Here is a 21,086-nt window from a genome sequence, read left to right as displayed (position 1 = left end):
GGAAATATAATTAAGACATAATAAAATGCAAAGATCTCAAGTGTTCAATTTGATGAACTCTGGTAAGTATATGCTTCCTGTAATGAGTACCCAAAAAATAAGATAGCACACATTTCTATGACTCTAGAATATTACCTTACGCTGCTTGCTTGACTCCTCAACTGCCCCAGCAATCACTTTCTGATTTCTAAGACTGTACATATTCTCCTCATCTTGGACCTCATATAAATAAATAACATCTATTTTTCTGTTCCTGTCTTCTTTTATTTGGCACGATTTTGAGATTCATCCATGTCTCTGTATATATCAGAAGTTTATTTTTGATATCTGAAGAGTATTTTATTATATAAATGTACTCCAATTTTTTAATCCAGTCTCCTGTTGATAGACAGTTGGCCATTTCCAGTTTGGGCCTGCTATGAATAAAGCTGCTTTTCATATTCTTATAAAATGTTTTTGTGTATTTATTTTTTCTTTTGGGTAAATAACTAGGGGTGGGATTGTTGGGTCATAGGTAGAAATATGCTTATGTTTTTTTTTTACATTTTAATTTATTTATATTAAGCCAGAGTTGTACTCTATCACCCAGGCTATAGTGCAGTGGCATAATCTCAGCTCACTGTAACCTCTGTCTCCTGGGTTTAAGCAAGTCTCCTGCCTCAGCCTTCCAAGTAACTGGAATTATAGGTACCCGCTGCCATGCCTGGCTAATTTTTTTTGTATTTTTTTGGTAGAGATGGGGTTTCACCATGTTGACCAGGCTGGTTTTGAACTTCTGACCTCAAGTGATTCATCCCCCTTGGCTTCCCAAAGTGCTAGGATTACAGGCATGAGCCACCGTGCTTGGCCTATTTAATTTTATTAAATGCTACCCAACATTTCTTCAAAGTAGGTGCATCATTTGATCCAGCCACAAATGATATATGGGAAGTTTAGGTCTGTAATAACTAATCAACATTTAGTGTTAGCAGTCTTTCTAGTTTTAGCCATTCTTGTGGGTATGAACTTGTATATTATTGTAGCTTCATTTTGCATTTTCTGGATGACTAATGACTTTGAGCATCTTATGTTTTATCTACCGGCCATTGCAATATCTTCTTCTGTGTATTCCTTTTACAAGTCTGTAATGGCAGTGTGGTCAGGCCCATTTACCAATGTTTTTGAGCCCTTGCTCTCAGTCACCTAGAATAAAAATGTGAGTGTCTGGAGTTCTGTCACAGATACAAAAATGTTCAGGGAGTCATCCATTTAGTAGCAGATACTATCAATACTCAGCTCATACCTTCTTGGCACTTACTTTTCTAGAACATGTCAACAGTGTCCTGGGACACTGTACTTGAGAGCTTTTTTTGGTCTGTATGTGGAACAGGCCAGAAGTGCCAAGAAATTAACGCTTCAAGGAACAGCCCTTAGCCAATGCAAATGAGAACTGGAGGTGAGATCCTTCAGCTTCCTCACATGTTGAGTGGAATAAGTCCATGGCATGCTCTCCTCTGTCTCCCAGAGTCCTAAGTGGAAGTGAGCCTCAGTTCTCCACAGGAATAACTTATTCAGTGATGCAAACTTACTGGCTCACTCTTTATCCCTACTGATTTATCCTACTGATTTTCTCTGGGATCAATTCCAAAATGAACTACTGGTACCGAAGTTCTTTCGTTGTGATATGCTTCCTAAGAAAGACAAATAAGGCACCTATTCTAATGGATGTGTGTTGGGACGTAAGAGTTGTAGTATGAAAGGCTAATTAAGAAGTTTGGTGAGTTATGCTGATGATATTACGATGTTAATTTCCTGGGTAGCCACAAAGAGGAAAAGATCAGATGACTGGCAGAAAATCAGTAATGTCAGTGCCTTGTAGAAACAAAATTGCCTGGGGGCTGGTGGCTGAGGCTGTTGGAATAGGTTTATAGAAGTTTGAGTCTGGCAAGTTCATTGAAGTGTGAATTGAGAGGAGGTGAAGACATCTTAGGAAGTGATGACTGTGACAGTGGCATGAGCATATAAGTCATTTGGAGTAACAAACTATCTGGAGCAGCACTCTGTCTGGATGTGGAAATTATATGGAAATAAACAAAAAATAAACTTCGCGATGTCAGAATGAAATTAGACTCTCAAATGAGAGACTAAGAAGTTTTGATGTCATCTAGTAGATGGTAGAGAGGCACTGAATATTTTTCAGCAAGGAGTAGTTATATAATAAAAGCATGCTTTTAGAAAGACAAATCTAGTGTTATTGTAGTGAGTCAACTGAGGCTTAACGTAGAGGGTTCTTGATTCAGTTTTAGTGGCTCTGACGTAAATCCTAAAAAATGGTTAGTAATAATGGGAATGAAAAGTACAACATAAATTCAAGAACTCTTAGATAAATATAGTAGAATTTGGTGACACTGATAATGGCAGTTGAAGGAGAGATAAATGAGTCAAACTTATTCTGTCTTTGAGGAAACTGATTTTAAAGGTGATCACAACATAACAAAAGTAAATGAAAATAAACTGTGGGAGAAGTGAAATCTTTCAGGGCTAAAGGTAAATTTTGTAGGTTGGGCTCATTTATTCTTTGAAGTGATTGTGTATGGCATACAAATAACAGGGATTTTTACATAAATACACAGCTTACGTACTTCGAACAAACACAAATGTCTATTTTTATAAAAGTCCACTGTTACTTCTCCAACAGAGGTCTGTCCTGCGGAGGTGTGCAGTATGCCTACCTTTGTCATACTGTATCTCATTGAACTACTGAACTATTGAACCATGTGGACAGCATACATGGTAGGGTAGTGATGGAGAATGTGCGTGGGGAAAGACAGACCACCATATAAATGTGGCTATCTTAACAAGGCTGTGCTCTCCAGTTTTTGGTTTAAATATTTTAAATTGTTAACTACCATTAAATCATAGACTTTAATTTTATTTTCACTTTCCAAATACTTTTACGGTCATTGTGAGAGAAATGGCCTGCTTAGAACATTTACATCGCTGAGTTTTTTGCTTTCTTTTGGTTATTCCAAGATACTCAAACTTGTCTTCAGAGAATTGTTCTTCTATGTATTTAATGGTATCAGAATCTACCCCAATGGGAAACACAGTCATGGACAAAAGTTTCTTCCCCACTGGGTTTCCTGAATATAATGGCAATGCGATTAGCACATTTTCCCAGTGATTGAGTTGGCATGTGCCCAGAGATTTATAAATAGAATTTATTGTGAAAGTTACTGTGCTACTGGGGTAAGTGCCTATTGCAATTTGAGGAAGAAAGTGTTCTCTGAAAAGAAACTATTATATGCCTTATATGCCATGGCCATCTGAGGACAAAGAAGGATAGAAGATACAAGTGAGTTTTGTTTTCGGTGAATTCTACCCTGTGCACAGTTATGAACAACCAGATATATTTAACTTGTAAAAAGTTCATATTTTCCTACTCCTCTATTTTCAGCTATGTTGGTAGAGAAGGTTGGGGGTGAATGATGGTTTTGAATCCTTCACCATTTTACTGTCTTTAGAAAGTAGAATGGTGACCTATATAAATGTGTCCAGATTCCTGCTGATGTCTCCCAAGACAGGCAATAGACTCATGGAATTTTAAGGATTATTTAGGGTTGAGAACCAACCTGTGCCTTAATCCAATACTTATAAACGAAGATTTTGTTTATTGCCTTCAGAGGAGTCTAATGGTGAATTTCTAAGGTGAACACTATGATGAAAGGTGGTTTATTTAATTGAAAATATCACTGTCGCTGTCACCACTAAAACGTATCTCATTTCTGAAGGCTGGAGTTGCATCTTGCAGCTAGAAAAAAAAAAAAAACTGTTTTCAGTAAGATCAATTTCAAAGAGACTTTGTGTTTTGTGATCCAGTCAAAATTCAAATAGTGAGAAAATACTTTTATCCTAGTCAGAACAGCATTTGATGCAGTATTTGAACGGTGTTTGATGCATCCTCTTAAACCGTCAGCCATTTCTCTTCATCAGCTAAGTCCTGTGCCATGGTCATACATGAGAATGCATGCTATGGTATATTGCTGGCTCAGGTATAATAAAGAGCTATCTGCACATTGAATTTCTTTCTTTTTGATAGTCTAGCTCTACAGTGAGAGCCTATCAAACTAGTAAGTCACGAGTGACCATGAGCCCTGGCTTCAGCTCCCAGTGGAACAGCAGCCAACCAGCCTGGAATACCTACTCCTTTCCAAGAGCAAGCCTGCACTACCAGTCCCATGCCAGCTATACCTACTGTGCTGGACACCCTGCTGTAAGTACCTCATTTCTCTGTATTTTGAAAAGTCGATGCTTTATGCAGTTATATTTTGAATCTAGAGTGGATATCTATTAATTGGTCTGTTTTTCTAATGCTGTTACTCTTCTAAGGTAGAATATGCTGCTCTTGAGTAAAAGAGAGAAGAATTTAAAAAGGTCTTGTAAGTGTTTAAGTAACATGTGTTGGGATGATTGTCGCTGAAAACTGATATTGCACTAGAAGTTATTTCTAAGGTGTAGTGTTGGTGTAGAGACTGGATGCACGTATATCTCTAGTTTTATTCTGGTTTCCTTCTGACTGTTGCATACGAATTTAGTTGGTTGCTTTTGTGCTGAGACAGGGTGTCTTTCAAAATGGCATAGAGAAGCCTGTGAGGGGGAGATCCTGGATGCCCCCACTTTCGTCAATGACCTCGTTGACTTATTTATACAGACATAAATATGTGGAAATAGATTCATCAGTAGGGTATTTTCCAGTTACTATTACACAGACATCTGAGGTTGTTGGCTCAGAGGATTCAAAGGGCAAGGAAAATAAACCCTAGTAAGGGAAAAATTAATTCATGGAATTTGAGGACCTTTTAGAATAGGGTACCTGTTTCACCAGTACGTTTTTCTGTGTTTCGATTCAATCCTCACAAAATAAAATTTTTGTTTTATTGCAAATTACTTTTTGAATACTTGAAAAATGTCATTATTAATGTTGATTAGTAAGATTTCTCTTTATTGCTAAAAACACATGCACAGGACTCCCAGAAAATGAAAGACCTTTGAAAGTGAATCACACATGCCTCTCATAGCCAATCGTCTAATTGGTGAGTCACAGTAGGCATGAATTCTGCAGCCATTTCATTCAGAAGACCTATTGGACTTCAGCTATCCTGTTTGCATTTTAAGGTTCTGGAATTATAAAGTACGCAGGGCTTCTAAGTTGACAGAATGTGTCTCAAATATTGTGTCATAATTTCACTTAAAAGAAGACTCAAGGAATTCACTTAAAATGTAAATTCATATGACTTTATTCATAGACAATTTGGAAATAACTATCAAAATTTAAATTTGCACATACTTTTAACTCAATAATTAAACTTTTGGCATTTAATTGGACATGTACAGGATATATGCACAAGGATAGTGTTAACAACCATTTTGAAATTACTTGGACCTAAATAACCATCTTTTCTTTTCATTTATCTTTTAATAATTTATTAATCATTATTAACCATTTAATATGTTTCAGTATTTTTCTAGGTGAAATAAACACAAGAGTGAATAAGACTAAGTCTTGCTCTTATGGAACTTCTGTTCTAGAACATGGGAAAGTTAGTTATATAAATAAACATATAAATAGATACAAAGAAGCAAACAGAAAAGAAAATTATATGACGATGTTATTTGCTAAGCAAAATAAATTCTACAGAGAGACTTCAAATAAATTGAAGTAACAGAGAACAACTGGGTGGTTACTTGAGATTGTGTGGTCCACCAAGTCCCATTCAGTAAGCCGGGTTTTATCCAAGATCTGAATGAAAAAGACATATAACTAGGCAGAGTTTGGGAGGATGTGCATTCTAAGCAGAGGAATCAGTGTGAAGGATCTGAGGCAGGAATGAGCCTGGTTCCCTACACAGGGAGAAAGCCATGGGAACTTAGGAGAGAATAGAGAGATAAAGTCAGAGAAGGAGACAGGGGCTACTTTATTTGGATTGAACAGTAGCACTCTCTAATACCAGTAAGAAGTTTGTGTTTTATTTAACTGTGATGGAAAACCATTGAAGTGTTTTAAGCAAGGAAATGACATGACATAATTTTTTTAGGGCTCAGTCTGGCTGGTAAGTGGAAAATTTCTGGTAGAGTAGTAAGAAGTAAAGCACAGAGTCAAATTAGGAGGGTATTACACACATATGTGTGACTGCAAGAAAATGCTTTCTCTTGTAATATCCTTTGATCCATTTGATGTTCCAAAATATATGGACGTTGTTTCTATACTTAAAAAAAAACAAGTTGCATTTATTTTGCATAAATTTTTCTTTAGTAACCAGTTTCATATCTAATATGTCTCCTTAGTTTGTTCTTGAGTAGTTATTTGTCAAGCCAGAAGATGACAAATTGTAATTTAATGAAGTATTTCAATTCATATTCTTACTGGCTTCTAGGTCATCTAAAAGCAGCTTATATTAATTGAACACTTAATGTTTTCCAAGCTCTGTACAAAGCACTTTTACATACATTTTACACACATACACACACACACACGCACACCCACACACTTTTTTCAAAACAGCCCTAGGAGGTAGGTACTATTATTATCATTTTAAGGGTTATTGAAATGAAGTTCAGAAAAATTAAGTATCTTTTTCTAAGTTATGCAACCAGAAGTGAGGCCTCAGATTCAAACATTGGCTGTCTAGCCTCTCACTAGGATTCTTATCCATTGTATTATATTGCTCCTTGACATTGAATCATTGTGTCTGTATTCACATGCTGAGGACAATTACATGATTATATCCCAGATAGAACCCTTGCTAACCATTTAGTTTAAATGTGCATGTTACTCTTTAGAGAAATATTTGGATTTATAGGATACTCGATTTTATGTCTGGGGGTAGGAAGAAACTATAGGTGCTATCATGTCTTAGAAACCGCCAGGAAAATTACAGATTATCTATCTACTTTTTGTGCTTTAAAGCCCAGCAGATGATACTTTCTTTTGTCCCACTGCTGTGAGTCAAGTGAGTCAAATAAGAAAACTAGAAGCAAAAGATTAGAAAATCCTTAAAAAATAGTCATTTCTGATTTCAAGGACACTCTGAGGAGCAAATTTAAAGCCTACTTGGCATTCTTTCATTATTCCAACATTATAACTTTCTTTCCAATTTTCTTCCCTTGCCTGATCAGATAGCATTAAACTCTTGACTCAGAGATCATTGCTCACTTAACTCTGCTACTGCTTTGTGAAAGGAATTATGTAATCTAAAAATAAACCAGAGGTTCAATATAGGGAGACTCCGAGGGCTGGGTTTGCAGGACAACATGCAAAAATATTGACTATTTCATAGTTTTTACTTGAGTCCATTTTGCAAGAGAAATATTTGGGGCTTCAAAATGTGAGAGTGGATTCCATAGTTGCTGTGCAGTCTAAGATCCACAGAGGTTTTGTGGTTAAAACCACAGAAGTGGAATTCTTGTCTGAATAGATTCCCAGTGATTTTTTTGAGTCATATAATTTAGTAGCCTTTAATGGAGCTATAAATGCTCTGCCTGCCTTGTGAGACTCATGTCCTTTTCTCCAAGTCACTAGTTTGATTGAAGATTTCCAGTTTTTTAACTGGATTTCCTGGAGTTACAAGGGTGTCAGCCAATGTGGTATTTGTCTAGTAAGTATATATGACCCAAAGGGCTCGCCTCTTCCTCTCTTCCCCTGCTTCTGAGGAATCCTGATATCTCACGAATGTCCAGTTAGTTAACTTGAAATTGGCAACCTTGAGATTTTATTCTCAGATTTAATCTGAGATTTCATCTCAGAATGCAGTTAGGCCTCTGCCTGACCAAGTAAGGTTTTTCTCAGAGCTCTTTTGTACATCACTGTATTAGTTTCCTGTGACTGCTGTCAAATTACCACCAACTTTGAGCTAAAAACCGTGTGTCTGTCTTTTACAGTTCTGAAGGTTGGAAGTCTGAAATGAGTTTCACTGAGCTGAAATCGAAGTGTTGGTAAGGCTATGCTCCCTCATGAGACTCTAGAGGAGAATCTATTCCTTGGCCTTTTCCAACTTCCAGAGCTATATTCATTGTAAATCTTGGCTCATAGGGCCTTCTTTCATCTTCAAGGCAGGCAGCATAGCATCTTCCAATCTCTCTCTCTCCATCTTCATATCACCTTCCCTCAAATTTTTCTCTGCCTCCCTTTTACAAGGTAACTTGTGATTTCATTTAAGGACCCACCTGGCTAATCCAGGCTAATCTCCATGTCTAAATACTTTTAACTTAATCACATTTGCAAATTTTATTTTGCCACATGAAGTCACTCACAGGTTCTGGGGATTAGATCATAGACATTCTGTGAACCATTATTCACCTTACTATGATCATAATATTCCATGACTCGATGACTAATTTCTGAGTCATTAGGTAAGTATTTGGGGCTTCTTGAAATTAATGAGGCTTATCTTACTGAGGGAGATAATATGAGAGGAATTATTTGAGTGATGAAGGATGAAATCCCTGTAGCAATTCAAAATTATTTAAACTCACAAATACAAGTTTGATTTTCCAGAAATCCACTGTTTTCCACTTCTAAAATGTAGCCAATAATAACTATCCTCTTGGTAACTACTCCAATACATATGTTAAAAGAAAATACAAAGACAGGATGACTAAAGCTCTACCAATGTTTTATTCACTGCACTAGTAAATGAAGAAGAAATTTCCAGGCATCTAGAATGCCCTCATCAACTTAGATAATATTCAAAAAGGGGCAGAAAGTAATATTCAAGTAATGCAATAATATAACTTTTAAGTCACATATTAAATATGACAATACCTTTTATTTTTCAAGGAAGCTACTAATATGTAATATGAATTTCTTAGTCATATTATTTGTAGCATATTTTATTCCAAAAATTATTCTTCAAGTTTCCAAATAGTATATATGGAGTAGTGTATTGGTGTGATCTTTCATTTGACACCTCTGTTACTAGCTAAATGATAACTCTGTCTGCTTCATGACTTGACGGATGGAACAACATCAAATTTCCAACAACTTTCTATTAATTGACAACCATTATATGAGGATAATGTTAATTATAAGGAAGAGGATTCATTGGCTGCCTTCATACTAGCTCTCTGCTCTCCCTGCGTCTATTCCACTCTTGCTCCTTTCTCTTCTCACACTTGAAACTGTTATAATTTAAATGATCCTAGGGACATGAAGAAGAAGAAAAAGGGAATGAGAAATAGAGGGAAAGTAGATGGGGATGATCTGATTCTAGGTGCTGAGGCCAGGAGCCTGTGTATCATCTTCTTTTCCTTTTCCAGTGAGGAAGTATGATATGGCTTTGCACCCCATTGAGGCTAATCAGGAGACAATGCCCAAGTGTAGCCCAGTTAATAAACGAGACAAAGCAGAAAGAGGTAAAGAAAAGAAAAGGTAAAGAAAATAGAACAGTGATAGGAATGTGCTCAGAGGTTCATACTGCCTGCAGGTAGTAGAGTCTTTTTCTAAGCCCTCGTCTATCCCTCCAGAAAATAGCAGACACACAGGAGAAGAAAAGTGGGAAGGCTGGCACTAATTTTCTCTTTCAAAAAAAGATCTGAAAGATGGGAGCAACCCTAGTACTGTCTTGCTGGAAGAGTCTCTCTTTTAGTCATTAAATAGGTTTCCAGGAGATTCCCTCCCTAGAATCTTGTTTAAAAGGCACAGAGACAACTGCCTTTCACCAAGAATTAAGTTGTCAGATGAATCAAGGATTCCCCAAACCTACCAGAAGGATGATTAGTCCACAGTAAAGGCATTTTCTGTCTATGTCCATGCTAACTGCCTCTATCCATGGTATCTAGTAGCCTGAATAGCTGTTTCCTCAGCCCAGACTATGATTTTCCCCATGGACAGGGACACACAGTTTTTTTTAGAAGTATGTAGAAAAGACAGGAAGAGGTTGCAAGTCTCCTTTCTTCCACATGAGGACTTTTATGCATCAAGACAACCCACCAACTTTGCAAATAAATAGCAAATCCTCTGTCACAGGTCCTCTGTCTCTACCCTCTTATGCCTAAGCCAGAAAGATATCTTGGAATCACAGCTTACTTGTTTGTAGTTTCTGAAATGATACACAAATGCTGGAATTTAGATTATTAGTTTTCATTGGTTATTCTAATTATTTTTATTCTATTTACTAACGTGTGGAAGTGTACCAACACTTTAACAATCAGTATTGCTCTATACTAGCTTAACAATAGGTCTACCTAAACTCTTGGAGCTATGGAAAACTTTTCAAAAAGTACTGAAAATAGGTAGTTTTCAACAATATAATGAACGGATCTCCAGATACTGTGGATTCTCTTTTGCAAACTGATTTGCCTGAAAACTTACCAGTACTACAATAGCTAAGGTCAACATATTCCCCAGTTTTCCTAGTTTATGCTTATTTCCTCGCATTAATGATATCCCCTCAACTCTAAAAAGTGTTTAGGTTTAGAAGTTATATTATAAATGGTCTCCCTACCATAGCTCTTTACAAAAAAAGGCATATTTCTTGCACATAAATCTTACTGTGCTCCATTGCTGCAGGGTTTAAAATCTTCCCAGGGAGCACCACTGAAGGCGATGTTTCATGTAATGATTAATCAAATACCATAAACCAGTGGGGCTTCTAGTCTTTTCCAGCCATGTACCTATCCCTGTGCTAAGGGAGAATGATAGTCTGGAACTTACATCTTTTGCAATTATTTAAATTTATCATAAGATTTTTAGATAACTAAAAATGGGATACAGGGCACATAATTTCTCAAAATTCTTCTAGGCATATGTGAAGTTTGAAGACTTTGGCTCAATGGTAGTTTTCCTAAACTTCATTTTTTACATCATGGAGACCACTCTTAGTGAAAGGAGCTGCTCAGAATTCACAACTCTAGCTGCCCACAAATCTGCTTAAATTTTCCAAAGTCCAAGAGATTAGATACTCAGCACATCTGTATCTCTTTCATTGTATAGCACATCTAAGGTTATCATTTTTTCCCGCAACAAAAATCTCCAAGACTAAATATACAAGGCAGATAATAACATGGTTATCTTCATTTAAGGTGAGTTAAGAAACTTTATCAGTTAAAATTATTTTGCTACTCATCACAGAACAACCAACAGACAGTGGCTTCAAATGGTAAGTTTTATATTAATTGTCTTAGTAAAAAAGCCTGGATGTAGAGGTGGACATTTATATTTGTCAAAGATGGCTGCAATAATACCACCTATTCCACATTTCTCTCTGCAATATGATATTGTCATTCCCCAAACGAGAAATGGTATCTCAAAGCCCTCTTCTTGAAACTGGCTGGCCTTTGTAACTCAATTCTAATTGATAGACTGTGGCAGAAGTGATGCAATGTGACTTTTAGCTTAGAAAGAGCTATGCAGTGTCTGTCTGGTTTTCTTGAAAAGCTTAGTTTCTGAATGCTTTCTCTCTGGACACTGTCACCACACTCTTCCAATCGCCATGCAATGAAGAATCCCAAGCCACATGGAAAGGCCATATGTAGGTTCTCTGTGCAGTAGTTTCTTGGGCCTACTTCTTGAGGTATCAGACATGAGTGTGAAAGACCCTCCAGATGACATTCTCTAACTATCTGAGCCACTTTCAGATAGCAGTGTCTTCCCATCTAATGCCCTAGGCATGACAGAGCAGACACAAATCGTTCGCATTGTTTTCTGTTCAAATTTCTCACCCGCAGAAACAGTGATCATAACAAAATGGCTGCAGTTTTAAGCCACTAAACCCGGGATAGTTTATTTTTCAGAGATAGTAACTGGAACAATAACTATTTCTACATTTGGTGTCACTGTTGATCAACATCAACTAGGAGGCAGACTCCTTCTGCCTTTTCTCCTTTGCCATCCTGTGTGTTGGTGATGTCTCCTCTCTTTGAAACCAGATAAGACCTACAACTCCAAACCTTTCATTTATATAGTATAGTGCTCCAGGAAGGAAGGAAGAAAGCAGGGGATTTTACCTTGTGCCACAATTTTTAGAAACCTTTTAAATAAGTTTTTAAATTGACAAATAGTGATTATATACATTTATGGTAAATACCATTTTTAAATATGTATAAATTATGGGATGGCTAAATCAAGCTAATCAATAAATGCGTTACTTCATATTCTTATTTTTTTGTGGTGAAAACACTTAAAATCTGCTCCCTCAGGAATTTTCAAGAGTATAATACATTGTTATTAACTATAGCCACAATGTTGTACAATACATCTATTGAACTTATTCTTACCATCTGACTGAAATTTTGTATCCTCTGATCAACGTCTTCCCATTTCCTCCAACCCACTCCAGTCTCTGGTAACTGCCATTCTACTATACCTCTATGAATTCAATGTTTCTAGGTTCCACACATAAGTGAGATCATGTATTTGTCTGGTGCCTGACTAATTACATTTAACATAATGTACTCCACATTCATCCATGTTGTCATAAATGCTAGGTTTTCCTTCTTTTTAAAGGCTGAATAGTATTCTATTTTGTGTATGTGTGTGTATATGTATACAAATGTGCATATATGTGTATATATATATACACATACACATGCACACACATATACATACATACCAATATGTACATATATGGAGATACATACATACACACATATATACACATATATGTGTGTGTATATCTAGACATACATACATACACATTTTCTTCATTTCTTGATGAATACAGATTGATTCCATATCTTGGCTACTGTGAATAATGCTGCAATGAACATGGGAGTGCTGATATCTCTTGAACATACTGATTTTGCTTCCATTGGATCATGCCCAGTGGTGGGATTGCTAGGTAACATGGTAGTTCTATGTTTTACTTTTTAAAGGGATCTTCATACATTTTTTCATAATGACTGTATATGAACAGTGCACAAGGGTTCACCTTTCTCCACATTCTCTTCAAAACTAGTTATCATTGGTCTTCTTGATAATAGCCATTCTTGTAGATGTGAGAGGATATCTCATTGGTTTTAATTTGTGTGTCTCTCATGATTAGTGATTTTGAGCATTTTTCTTTTAGTATGCTGTGAAATTTGGTTTGCTAGTACTTTGTTGTGAACATTTGTATCCATGTTCATCAGGGATATTGGCCTGTAATTTTCTTTTCTTGCAGTATCCTTCTTTGGTTTGGTATCAGGATAAATTAGCCGGCCTTGAAAAAAGGAATGTGGAAGTATTCCCTTTTATTCAATTTTTTGAAAGAATTTGAGAATGATTGGAAATAGGTCTTTAAAAGTTTGATAGAATTTAGCAGTGAAGCCATTAGGTCTGGGCTTGTCTCTCTCTCTTTTTTTTTATTTTTTGAGACAGTTTTGCGCTTGTCACCCAGGCTAGAATACAGTGGTGGCACTGGGCTCACTGCAACCTCCCCCTCCTGGGTTCAAGTGATTCTCCTGCTTCAGCCTCCCAGGTAGCTGGGACTACAGGTGCACACCACCATGCCTGGCTAATTTCTGTATTTTTAGTAGAGACGGGGTTTTACCATGTTGACCAAGATGTTCTCTATCTTCTGACCTCGTGATCTGCCTACCTCGGCCTCCCAAAGTGCTGGGATTACAGGCATGAGCCACCACGCCCGGCCTTGGCTTCTCTTTGATGGACTGTGTTTTATTACTTCAGTCTCCTTACTCATTATTAGTCTGTTCAGATAGTCCATTTCTTTGTGATTCAATCTTGGCAGGTTGCATGTGTCCGGAAATGTACCATTTATTCCACACTATGCAATCTATGGGCGTGTAATTTTTCCCAGTAGTCTCATGCTCTTTTATATTTCTATGGTGTAAGTTATAATATCTCCTCTTTTCCTTTCTGATTTTATTTGAGTCTTAGCTCTTTTTTTTTTAAGTCTAGCTAAAGATTTGGTGATTTTGTTTATCTCTTTCAAAAATCAACTCTTAATTCTGTTTCTTTGCTACGGTTTCTCTAGTCTTATTTCATTTATTTGTCCTTTGTTCTTTATTATTTTCTGCTTTTTGCTAACTTTGGGATTAGTTTGTTCTTGTTTTTCTAGTTGCATGAAGTGTAATGCTAGGTTGTTTATTTGGGATCTTTCTCCTTTGTTGATGTATGTGTTTATTGCTATAAACTTTACTCTTAGAGCTGCTTTTGCTATGTTTTGGTACGTTTTGTTTTCATTTTCATTTGTCTCAAGATATTTTGAAATACTCCTTGTAATTTCTTCCCTTTTAACTCTTTGATTGGATAGTTTAATCCATTTCAGTTCAATGTAATTATTGATATGTGACAGCTTACAAGTGTCACTTTGTTCATTGTTTTCTGGTCATTCCGTTTTCTTTCTCTCTTGCGATCTACCTTTATGATTAAGTGATTTTCTCTACTGGTAAGTTTTCTTTGAAAGTGGGGTACTAAATGTAGATTCTGGATATGCTGGAGCTGGCCTGGACCTTGGGTCTACAGTAGTGTGTGTGGTGCTGCAGGGTTCAGCCTTAGTACATTGTTACCCAAATAGACTCAGGATTCTGTAAATGCCAAGAAAGGAAAATGACTATTGGAAAATAGCCAGCAGTGTCTGCTATAGGTACCCAGACCTATGCTCTTTGGCCTCCCCCAATATGCCCTGAGGTATCTCCTAGAAGATACAGGTTTATTGAAACCAAATTTTTAGAATCATAGACTAAAAGCCAACTCCTGTTTATATCATAATATTTTAAAAGAATTTGGATTTTTTGTGATTATAATATTAAAGTATTCATCATATTTTAAAAGAATCTGCAATTCTTGGCCATGTGTCTGGTTTGTCAATGCTCATTTGTACATGGTCAAGGAGAACACACTAGGTTTTCCTGTCCTAAACTTTGCACCTTTTTAAATATAATTCTTCAGAGGCCAGGACTTGATTTGTGAAAATGTATTTGCTTCCTGACTATACTTCAGTTGTCTAGTGTTCATATATCCTTCTTGGAGAAGCTGAGTCCCAGCAATGACTCTTTCAATGCTTTTGAACTTGGAGGTCATGTCATCAGTGCAGCGAACATTGAGTAGATGCTCTCTGCTGGGCATTGCATTGGGTGAGCACAGCAATAGGGAGCAGAGTAGAAGAAGAAGGGGATGACCAATATTATAAAGTGTCCATATATTCAAGTTGCTTAAAATCTAGAGAAGAGAACTAAGGAAACAGACAGATATTAGATACTGGTAGCAAGGTTCTAAACCAATGATCCCCAAATGTTAAATGTGGGCCCTTTAAACACTATAATTTGAGGAAGTTGCAGGCAAGTTATAGCTGAACTTTGGGACCCTGGAACCAGTCTGAGTTGGGTGCATATCCCAACTATCATTGCTCTAGCTGTTTGACCTAGAGCAAAGTTATTGAATGTCTCACAATAAACTTCCTTCTTTATATAATAAGACAATTACAGACTTTTTAATGTCATTGTGAGAATTTAATGATATAATATATGTAAAGCAGCTGAACACAGAATTATTATTTATGTCACTTAATAAATACAAATTATATTAAAATATGAAAGAAATCATTGTGAGAATTTAATGAGATAATATCTGTAAAGCAGCTGAACATAGAATTATTATTTATAAATCACTTAATAAATACAAATTATATTAAAATAAGAAAGAAATCAATTTCAATTTGGATCAGCAAAGAAGGCTTACAGACTCCCAGTTTATACTCTCGGGTTGGCATCTGTTTTAAAGACCCTGAGACTCAGGTTTTAAGCTATTGAGAGCCACTCAGGTACCAAAAGACTTACTTGTGTCTGCCTGGAAATTTCAACCTTTCTCCTTTATTTGCTGCTTAACATTCACGCTTTAGTAGACCAAGACTAGGAAAGCATTAAAACTTTGCCCAGATTTGGTCATTTTTAGTAAGGTCTAAGATTTAAATGCTATTTGTTTCATATGCTTTTTTCCAAAAGATAGTGTTTTCTAGATAAAATTGAGATTCCTGTTCTGTTTCTCTCACTTCTGACTTATTTTTCACACATGGTCTGAAAAACTCAGATGTCATCTCGTGTATTTCATTTCCTTTGTTTGGTTCCTAGCCATGAGAGTCTCCCTTCCCATGGCCTTTCCTCTCTCCTATAGTTCCTTATACCATTTCCATAATGCATGGCTCGGTACTACTTAATTCTGAGTGTTCCAAACAGATGTTCTGGGGAAAGGATTTAGCCATCCATCTGGGCTTGGTCTGTACCTCCCATGGCAAATGGTTGAATTTCATAAGACACTGATGGAAATCCAGGCTGTGTATATGGTGTTCTACCCAGTTTTGTATGTTTGATTTTTTTTTAATCTCCTACCTTGATAATTATTAAAAATTAACATTGAAATTGCTTAAATTCAATAAATGTCACATTAAATTGTGAATTTTAAAATTATCAACAAAATATTACCTTATAGAAATAAACTAGATTCAAATATTTTCGTTGATAACATTGTGTCTTATACAGTTTGGTTATGATCACTGGATCAAGATTAAATTCTCTTTATAACAGAGAATCTCACATGAGAATAATTTAAAGATTTTTTTTTTTTTTTTTTTTTTTACAAAAGTGGCACCATTCATACAAAAGGCACAGGAGATGGAAAAGGTTTTAGTTTATGATCAGCACCTCTCTAAATGCTGCAGCTGACATACGTTACCGGTTTTATCTGTTATTTATCTATGAGTGAGGCCTTCTAAACACAATCTTGTAAAGCTGAGTCTTTGATAGAAACCATGACAAAACATACTTCCATTGCAATGGTTCCCTTTTGAAAAAGTAAAATAATTTTAAGCTTAAAAACAAAAAAATGCTCTGATTAGCTCCCTTCAGCCTTTTAGGAAGGCAAATTCTATCAGTCACATTGATGAAGAGACTTTCAGTGCAATCTGTTAAGAACTAGCTTTGTAGCAGTCACAGGCAATGAACTTAAATTACATCAGCTTATCAGCTGAGCTCACTGGAGCATCTCTATAATCACTCCTGTATGAAGACCCAGTAAGGCTGGATGGACCTTTTTTTTTTTCTTTCAATTACAAAATTGGTGCAGATTCTTTTGGGACAAACACTCCAACTTTTCAAATATATTTTAAAGTTAAAGTGAAAATTCAAACTTCTTCCTAAACATCTTTTGGATGTAGATGGTTATTGTTCAATAGCTCTTTAAACTGAGATGTGTATTTAAACACTACTACTGAAAACAAAAATATAATAAATTGTATACCTCTAAACCCAATAGCCAGCTGCAGAGGCAGAATATTATCCACACTTTGAAGCTCTCTTATTCCCTTTTAAAGCATACCCTTTCTAGCTCCCAGAGGTAACCTAATCTATAATTTTGTGTTAAGCATTTCCTTGCCTTTATTCATAGTTTTGCCACTTACAGGTACCTATATATTGTTGACTCATTTTGAACTTTATATCAATGCAAGACGCACTACAGGTATTTTCATAATATTTTTGGTTTGACTCCACATTATGTCTTTGAGATCCATTCATTATGATGTGATTAGCTACAGTTCATTTGATTGTATATTGTTCATTGTCTGAATATATCATGATTTATCCATTTCAATATTGAAGGGACCGTAGGCTGTTTCTTGTTTTTATTATGTAATGAGCAATGCTGCAGAATCCCTGTTTTCTCGTCCACAGGTTGTCCATACCAAGCATTGGTATTTCTGGGTTGAGGATGTAGCATAATCAAATTGTCTAGGCAGATTGTGGCTATCCCGTAATCTGTGGCTCCATGTGGTTGAGCATGAGCCTTTTCCCCTTTTCTGTGAAATGTTGTACTGTCTTTTCTTCATTTTTATATTGCAATATTTGTCTTTTTCCTTATGATTTGTAGGTTTTCTCTATATAGCTGGATACTAATATTTTGTCAGCTCTGTATATAGCAAATATCTCCTATCAATTTCTTAATCGTATTTCATTTTTATGATGCCTTGATGAACAGGGTTCTTAATTTGAATCTAGCAAAATTATTTTTTAAATAGGTAATACATTTTGTGTGTCGTTCAAGAAGTTATTTTTACCACAAGGCAGATGGTGGTTGTCTCTTCTTTCCTCTGTCTCCCTTACAGGACAAGCAGAGCATAGAAGCCATTTTTTCACTCTTTTCCATGATAAATTCTCCTGTAGTAATCCTTTTGTGATTTTTATATTGGAAATTGAGGGTCGGCTTAGTGAAGTCAGATGTTCAGTGCATCGTGTTGCTGTGTGTCCCAATCTGTTGCCTTGTTTCTCTCTTCTCTTTTCGTATGTTCTATGGAGCCAACAAAAAAGTTATCTGAGGAAGAACAATGGCTCATTTAACTCAGATTCTATTCCAGCTTAAAGAATTTCTGTGGAACAAGTACAGTGTTCTTCCTGATAGAATTCTGTCGGGATAGATAGGACTTACCAAAGAGGGGAGTCCATCATTTTTATTAGTCTGGAACTTTCTTTTCTTTAATCAACAACATATGTGAACTTTTTTTCTTGCTAGATATATAAAATATATCTTCCTTTTGATTTTTGCATAAAGTATAATAATATAGCTTTATAGTAAATTATTTAAATCTTCCCTTATTAGGGACCATAAGGAGGTCTCCAATTGTTCCTTATTTTCATAATGATATAGTGAATTCGGTTGTAGGTAACATAGTATGTGTATATATATATATAATGTTTGTGTGTATGTGCATGGAAGTATATATCTCCATATGTTTGTGATATGGCTTTTTTGTAGGTTTTTTTTTTTTTTTTTTTTTTTTAAGACTAAGTCTTGCTCTGTCACCAGGCTGGAGTGCAGTGGTGAAATCTCGGCTCACTGCAACATCCGCCTCCTGGGTTCAAGCGATTCTTCCACCTCAGCCTCCCGAGTAGCTGGGACCACAGACTCGTGCCACCATGCCCTGCTAATTTTTTTGTATTTTTAGCAGAGACGGGGTTTCACCGTGTTGGCCAGGATGGTCTCGATCTCTTGACCTCGTGATCCGCCTACCTTGGCCTCCCAAAGTGCTGGGATTACAGACGTGAGCCACCACGCCTGGCCTGTAGTTGTTTTAGAGAAGTAGAGTTGCTATGACTAATATTTTCATGTAAAATTTTTATGGAAACTGCTAAATTGGCTTTTCACCAATGTTGATAAGGGTATGCTTTATCACACTCTAGCTTACATTAGATACTGTCAGTTAATTAGACTTTTATTAATTTTAGTGAAAATAGTATTCTATTGTTTTAATTTGTGTTTCTTTTATCACTGCATTAGCCAACCCTGTTTTTGAATGTTTCTCAGCTATTTATAACTTTTTAACATTTGAGTTCCATGAATAAACATAGAGTGATCATGTAAAGCGGTATAAGTGAAGAAATGCTTCCCATTTCACTGCAATTGTATTTTCATCATACAAGCGATAGAATTAAATTTGTATCCCATGCAAACTGGTATTTTTGTGGCTATTTTTACTTCAGCTACAAAATCACAAACCTAACTGTGCTAAAAACAAATGAGTTTGTCTGGGTTTGCTGCCCAAAATCTTTAGTTGGGTGTTTTAAAATTAAAAAAACAACAAATTTTCCAAACACTTTCACCATGTTATCTTATCTGATCCATTACATCTTTCTAACAAATCACTAAATCAATAGATGTCAAATTAAATGAAACGAAGCACAACAAAATGCTTATCTATTTATTGCTGCAAAAGTACTTAAATGGGTGTCATATAATCAAGATTCGAACTCTGTTCCAGAGAGCAAGCTTTTAGTGAAAATATTTTTAAGTGTTCATGACCAAATGTAACAAAGGCATAAATGAAATCCAGGAAAATTACAAAATTCAAATTAAGAGGAAACACTAAGAAGAGTAGATGGGTATCTTAACTTTTCCGGTAATGTTCTCTTTCTGAAGCGATAGTCATGCAAGTATTTGCATATATGCTTTATAATTTCTCATATTTGTAAAATACCTTTTAAAAATTAAAACCTCAGTGGTTTTTATTTTTTCATTTCTACAGTGGCACATAACAAACAATTACCACTCTAAAGCTTAAATGATCACATCCAAGGGGTTCAAATGCCAGTGCATTTGGCACCAATTCAGTGCAGGGTTTGCTGAGCCAGTTCTCCAGTTCTCAGTAGCCTCAATGCCTCAACCTAATCTGGCAGAGGGAAAACTCTGATCATAGCAAGTACTTCAATTCTCAGTTTGTTGAGTTCATATAGCCCCACAAGTAATAAAAGTTCTTAGAAGAGTTTGCTGAAAAGAATGAAAATGGGCATGGTACATGCCTCAACAAATCTACTCCAAACCACGTCTGTGAAAATATATACGTGCATTTAATTTAGCCAACTGTTCTCCTTGATTGATAGTTTGCATGTATTATAGACCTGATGCTCATAACCTTCCACAACTTCCTAAATTGAGAGAGTGCATTTCTGAATTTTCCCAAAATGTGTATGTTATTGGGACCTAAGGAAAAGTGTCATGGACTTCTTGTGGTCATCTAGATCACAATGAAAGCGTAATTGTCACTTTGGGATTTAATAATGAAAACATAGGAATATTTTGTGAATCTGACTCTTCAGGGTGGGAGATCTGCCTTGTTGAAACAAATGAAACTTTTGTTAGCAAAGATTTTTACTGATGGACATGAATAAAGATGTAGCCTTGTTCTGTGGGGGAGCGGTAGTGCATACTTAACAGATACACATTTGTACTTGATGTTGGCTTTGCATTTACTCTCAGGTACCACAGCAGAGATTGACCCTGTAGCAGCATTGCTTTGGAGTGGTGTTCAACATTGCTGTCGATGGTAGTTAACATTTATGGCACGATTCATTTAGGTTTTTACGAGTCCTTCATATTCCCTTTATGATCCCAAACAGGAAATGTCCGTGTGGGGAATGAGTAACATTGTACACCAAAATCTTTCTGATTTTCATTTTTATGTTAATAGTCACTAAATTTCTAAACCCAGGATGTGTAGTTTTCTGAATTGTAAGTATTATATATAGCTGGGAGGTCTCTAAGAGTCATCTGAATGGAATTTCTCACTGCAGACTGATATTGTCTTCTCTGACCCACTTTGAAAGTATAGTTTAGGGATAAATATTTA

General features: G+C 36.1%; 1 protein-coding gene across 4 annotated transcripts in view; it reads left to right on the top strand.

The window, feature by feature from the left end:
- Positions 1-21,086, top strand: part of RBMS3 (RNA binding motif single stranded interacting protein 3) — a 1,161,208-nt gene that overhangs the window by 311,266 nt on the left and 828,856 nt on the right. For all 4 annotated transcript variants that reach the window (XM_064378594.1, XM_064378591.1, XM_064378595.1 and 1 more), the window contains exon 2: positions 4,079-4,252. In XM_064378594.1, the coding sequence (XP_064234664.1) occupies positions 4,127-4,252 (126 nt within the window). In that variant the 5' untranslated portion in view covers positions 4,079-4,126. The remainder of the gene's footprint in view (positions 1-4,078; positions 4,253-21,086) is intronic.

This window comes from Aotus nancymaae, unplaced genomic scaffold (genome assembly GCF_030222135.1).
Source record: "Aotus nancymaae isolate 86718 unplaced genomic scaffold, 86718_ANA_hifiasm-v0.15.2.pri h1tg000019l, whole genome shotgun sequence".
Taxonomy (NCBI): Eukaryota; Metazoa; Chordata; class Mammalia; order Primates; family Aotidae; genus Aotus; species Aotus nancymaae.
The sequence above is the reverse complement of the archived record's forward strand: the minus strand, read 5'-3'. Positions and strand labels throughout refer to the sequence as shown.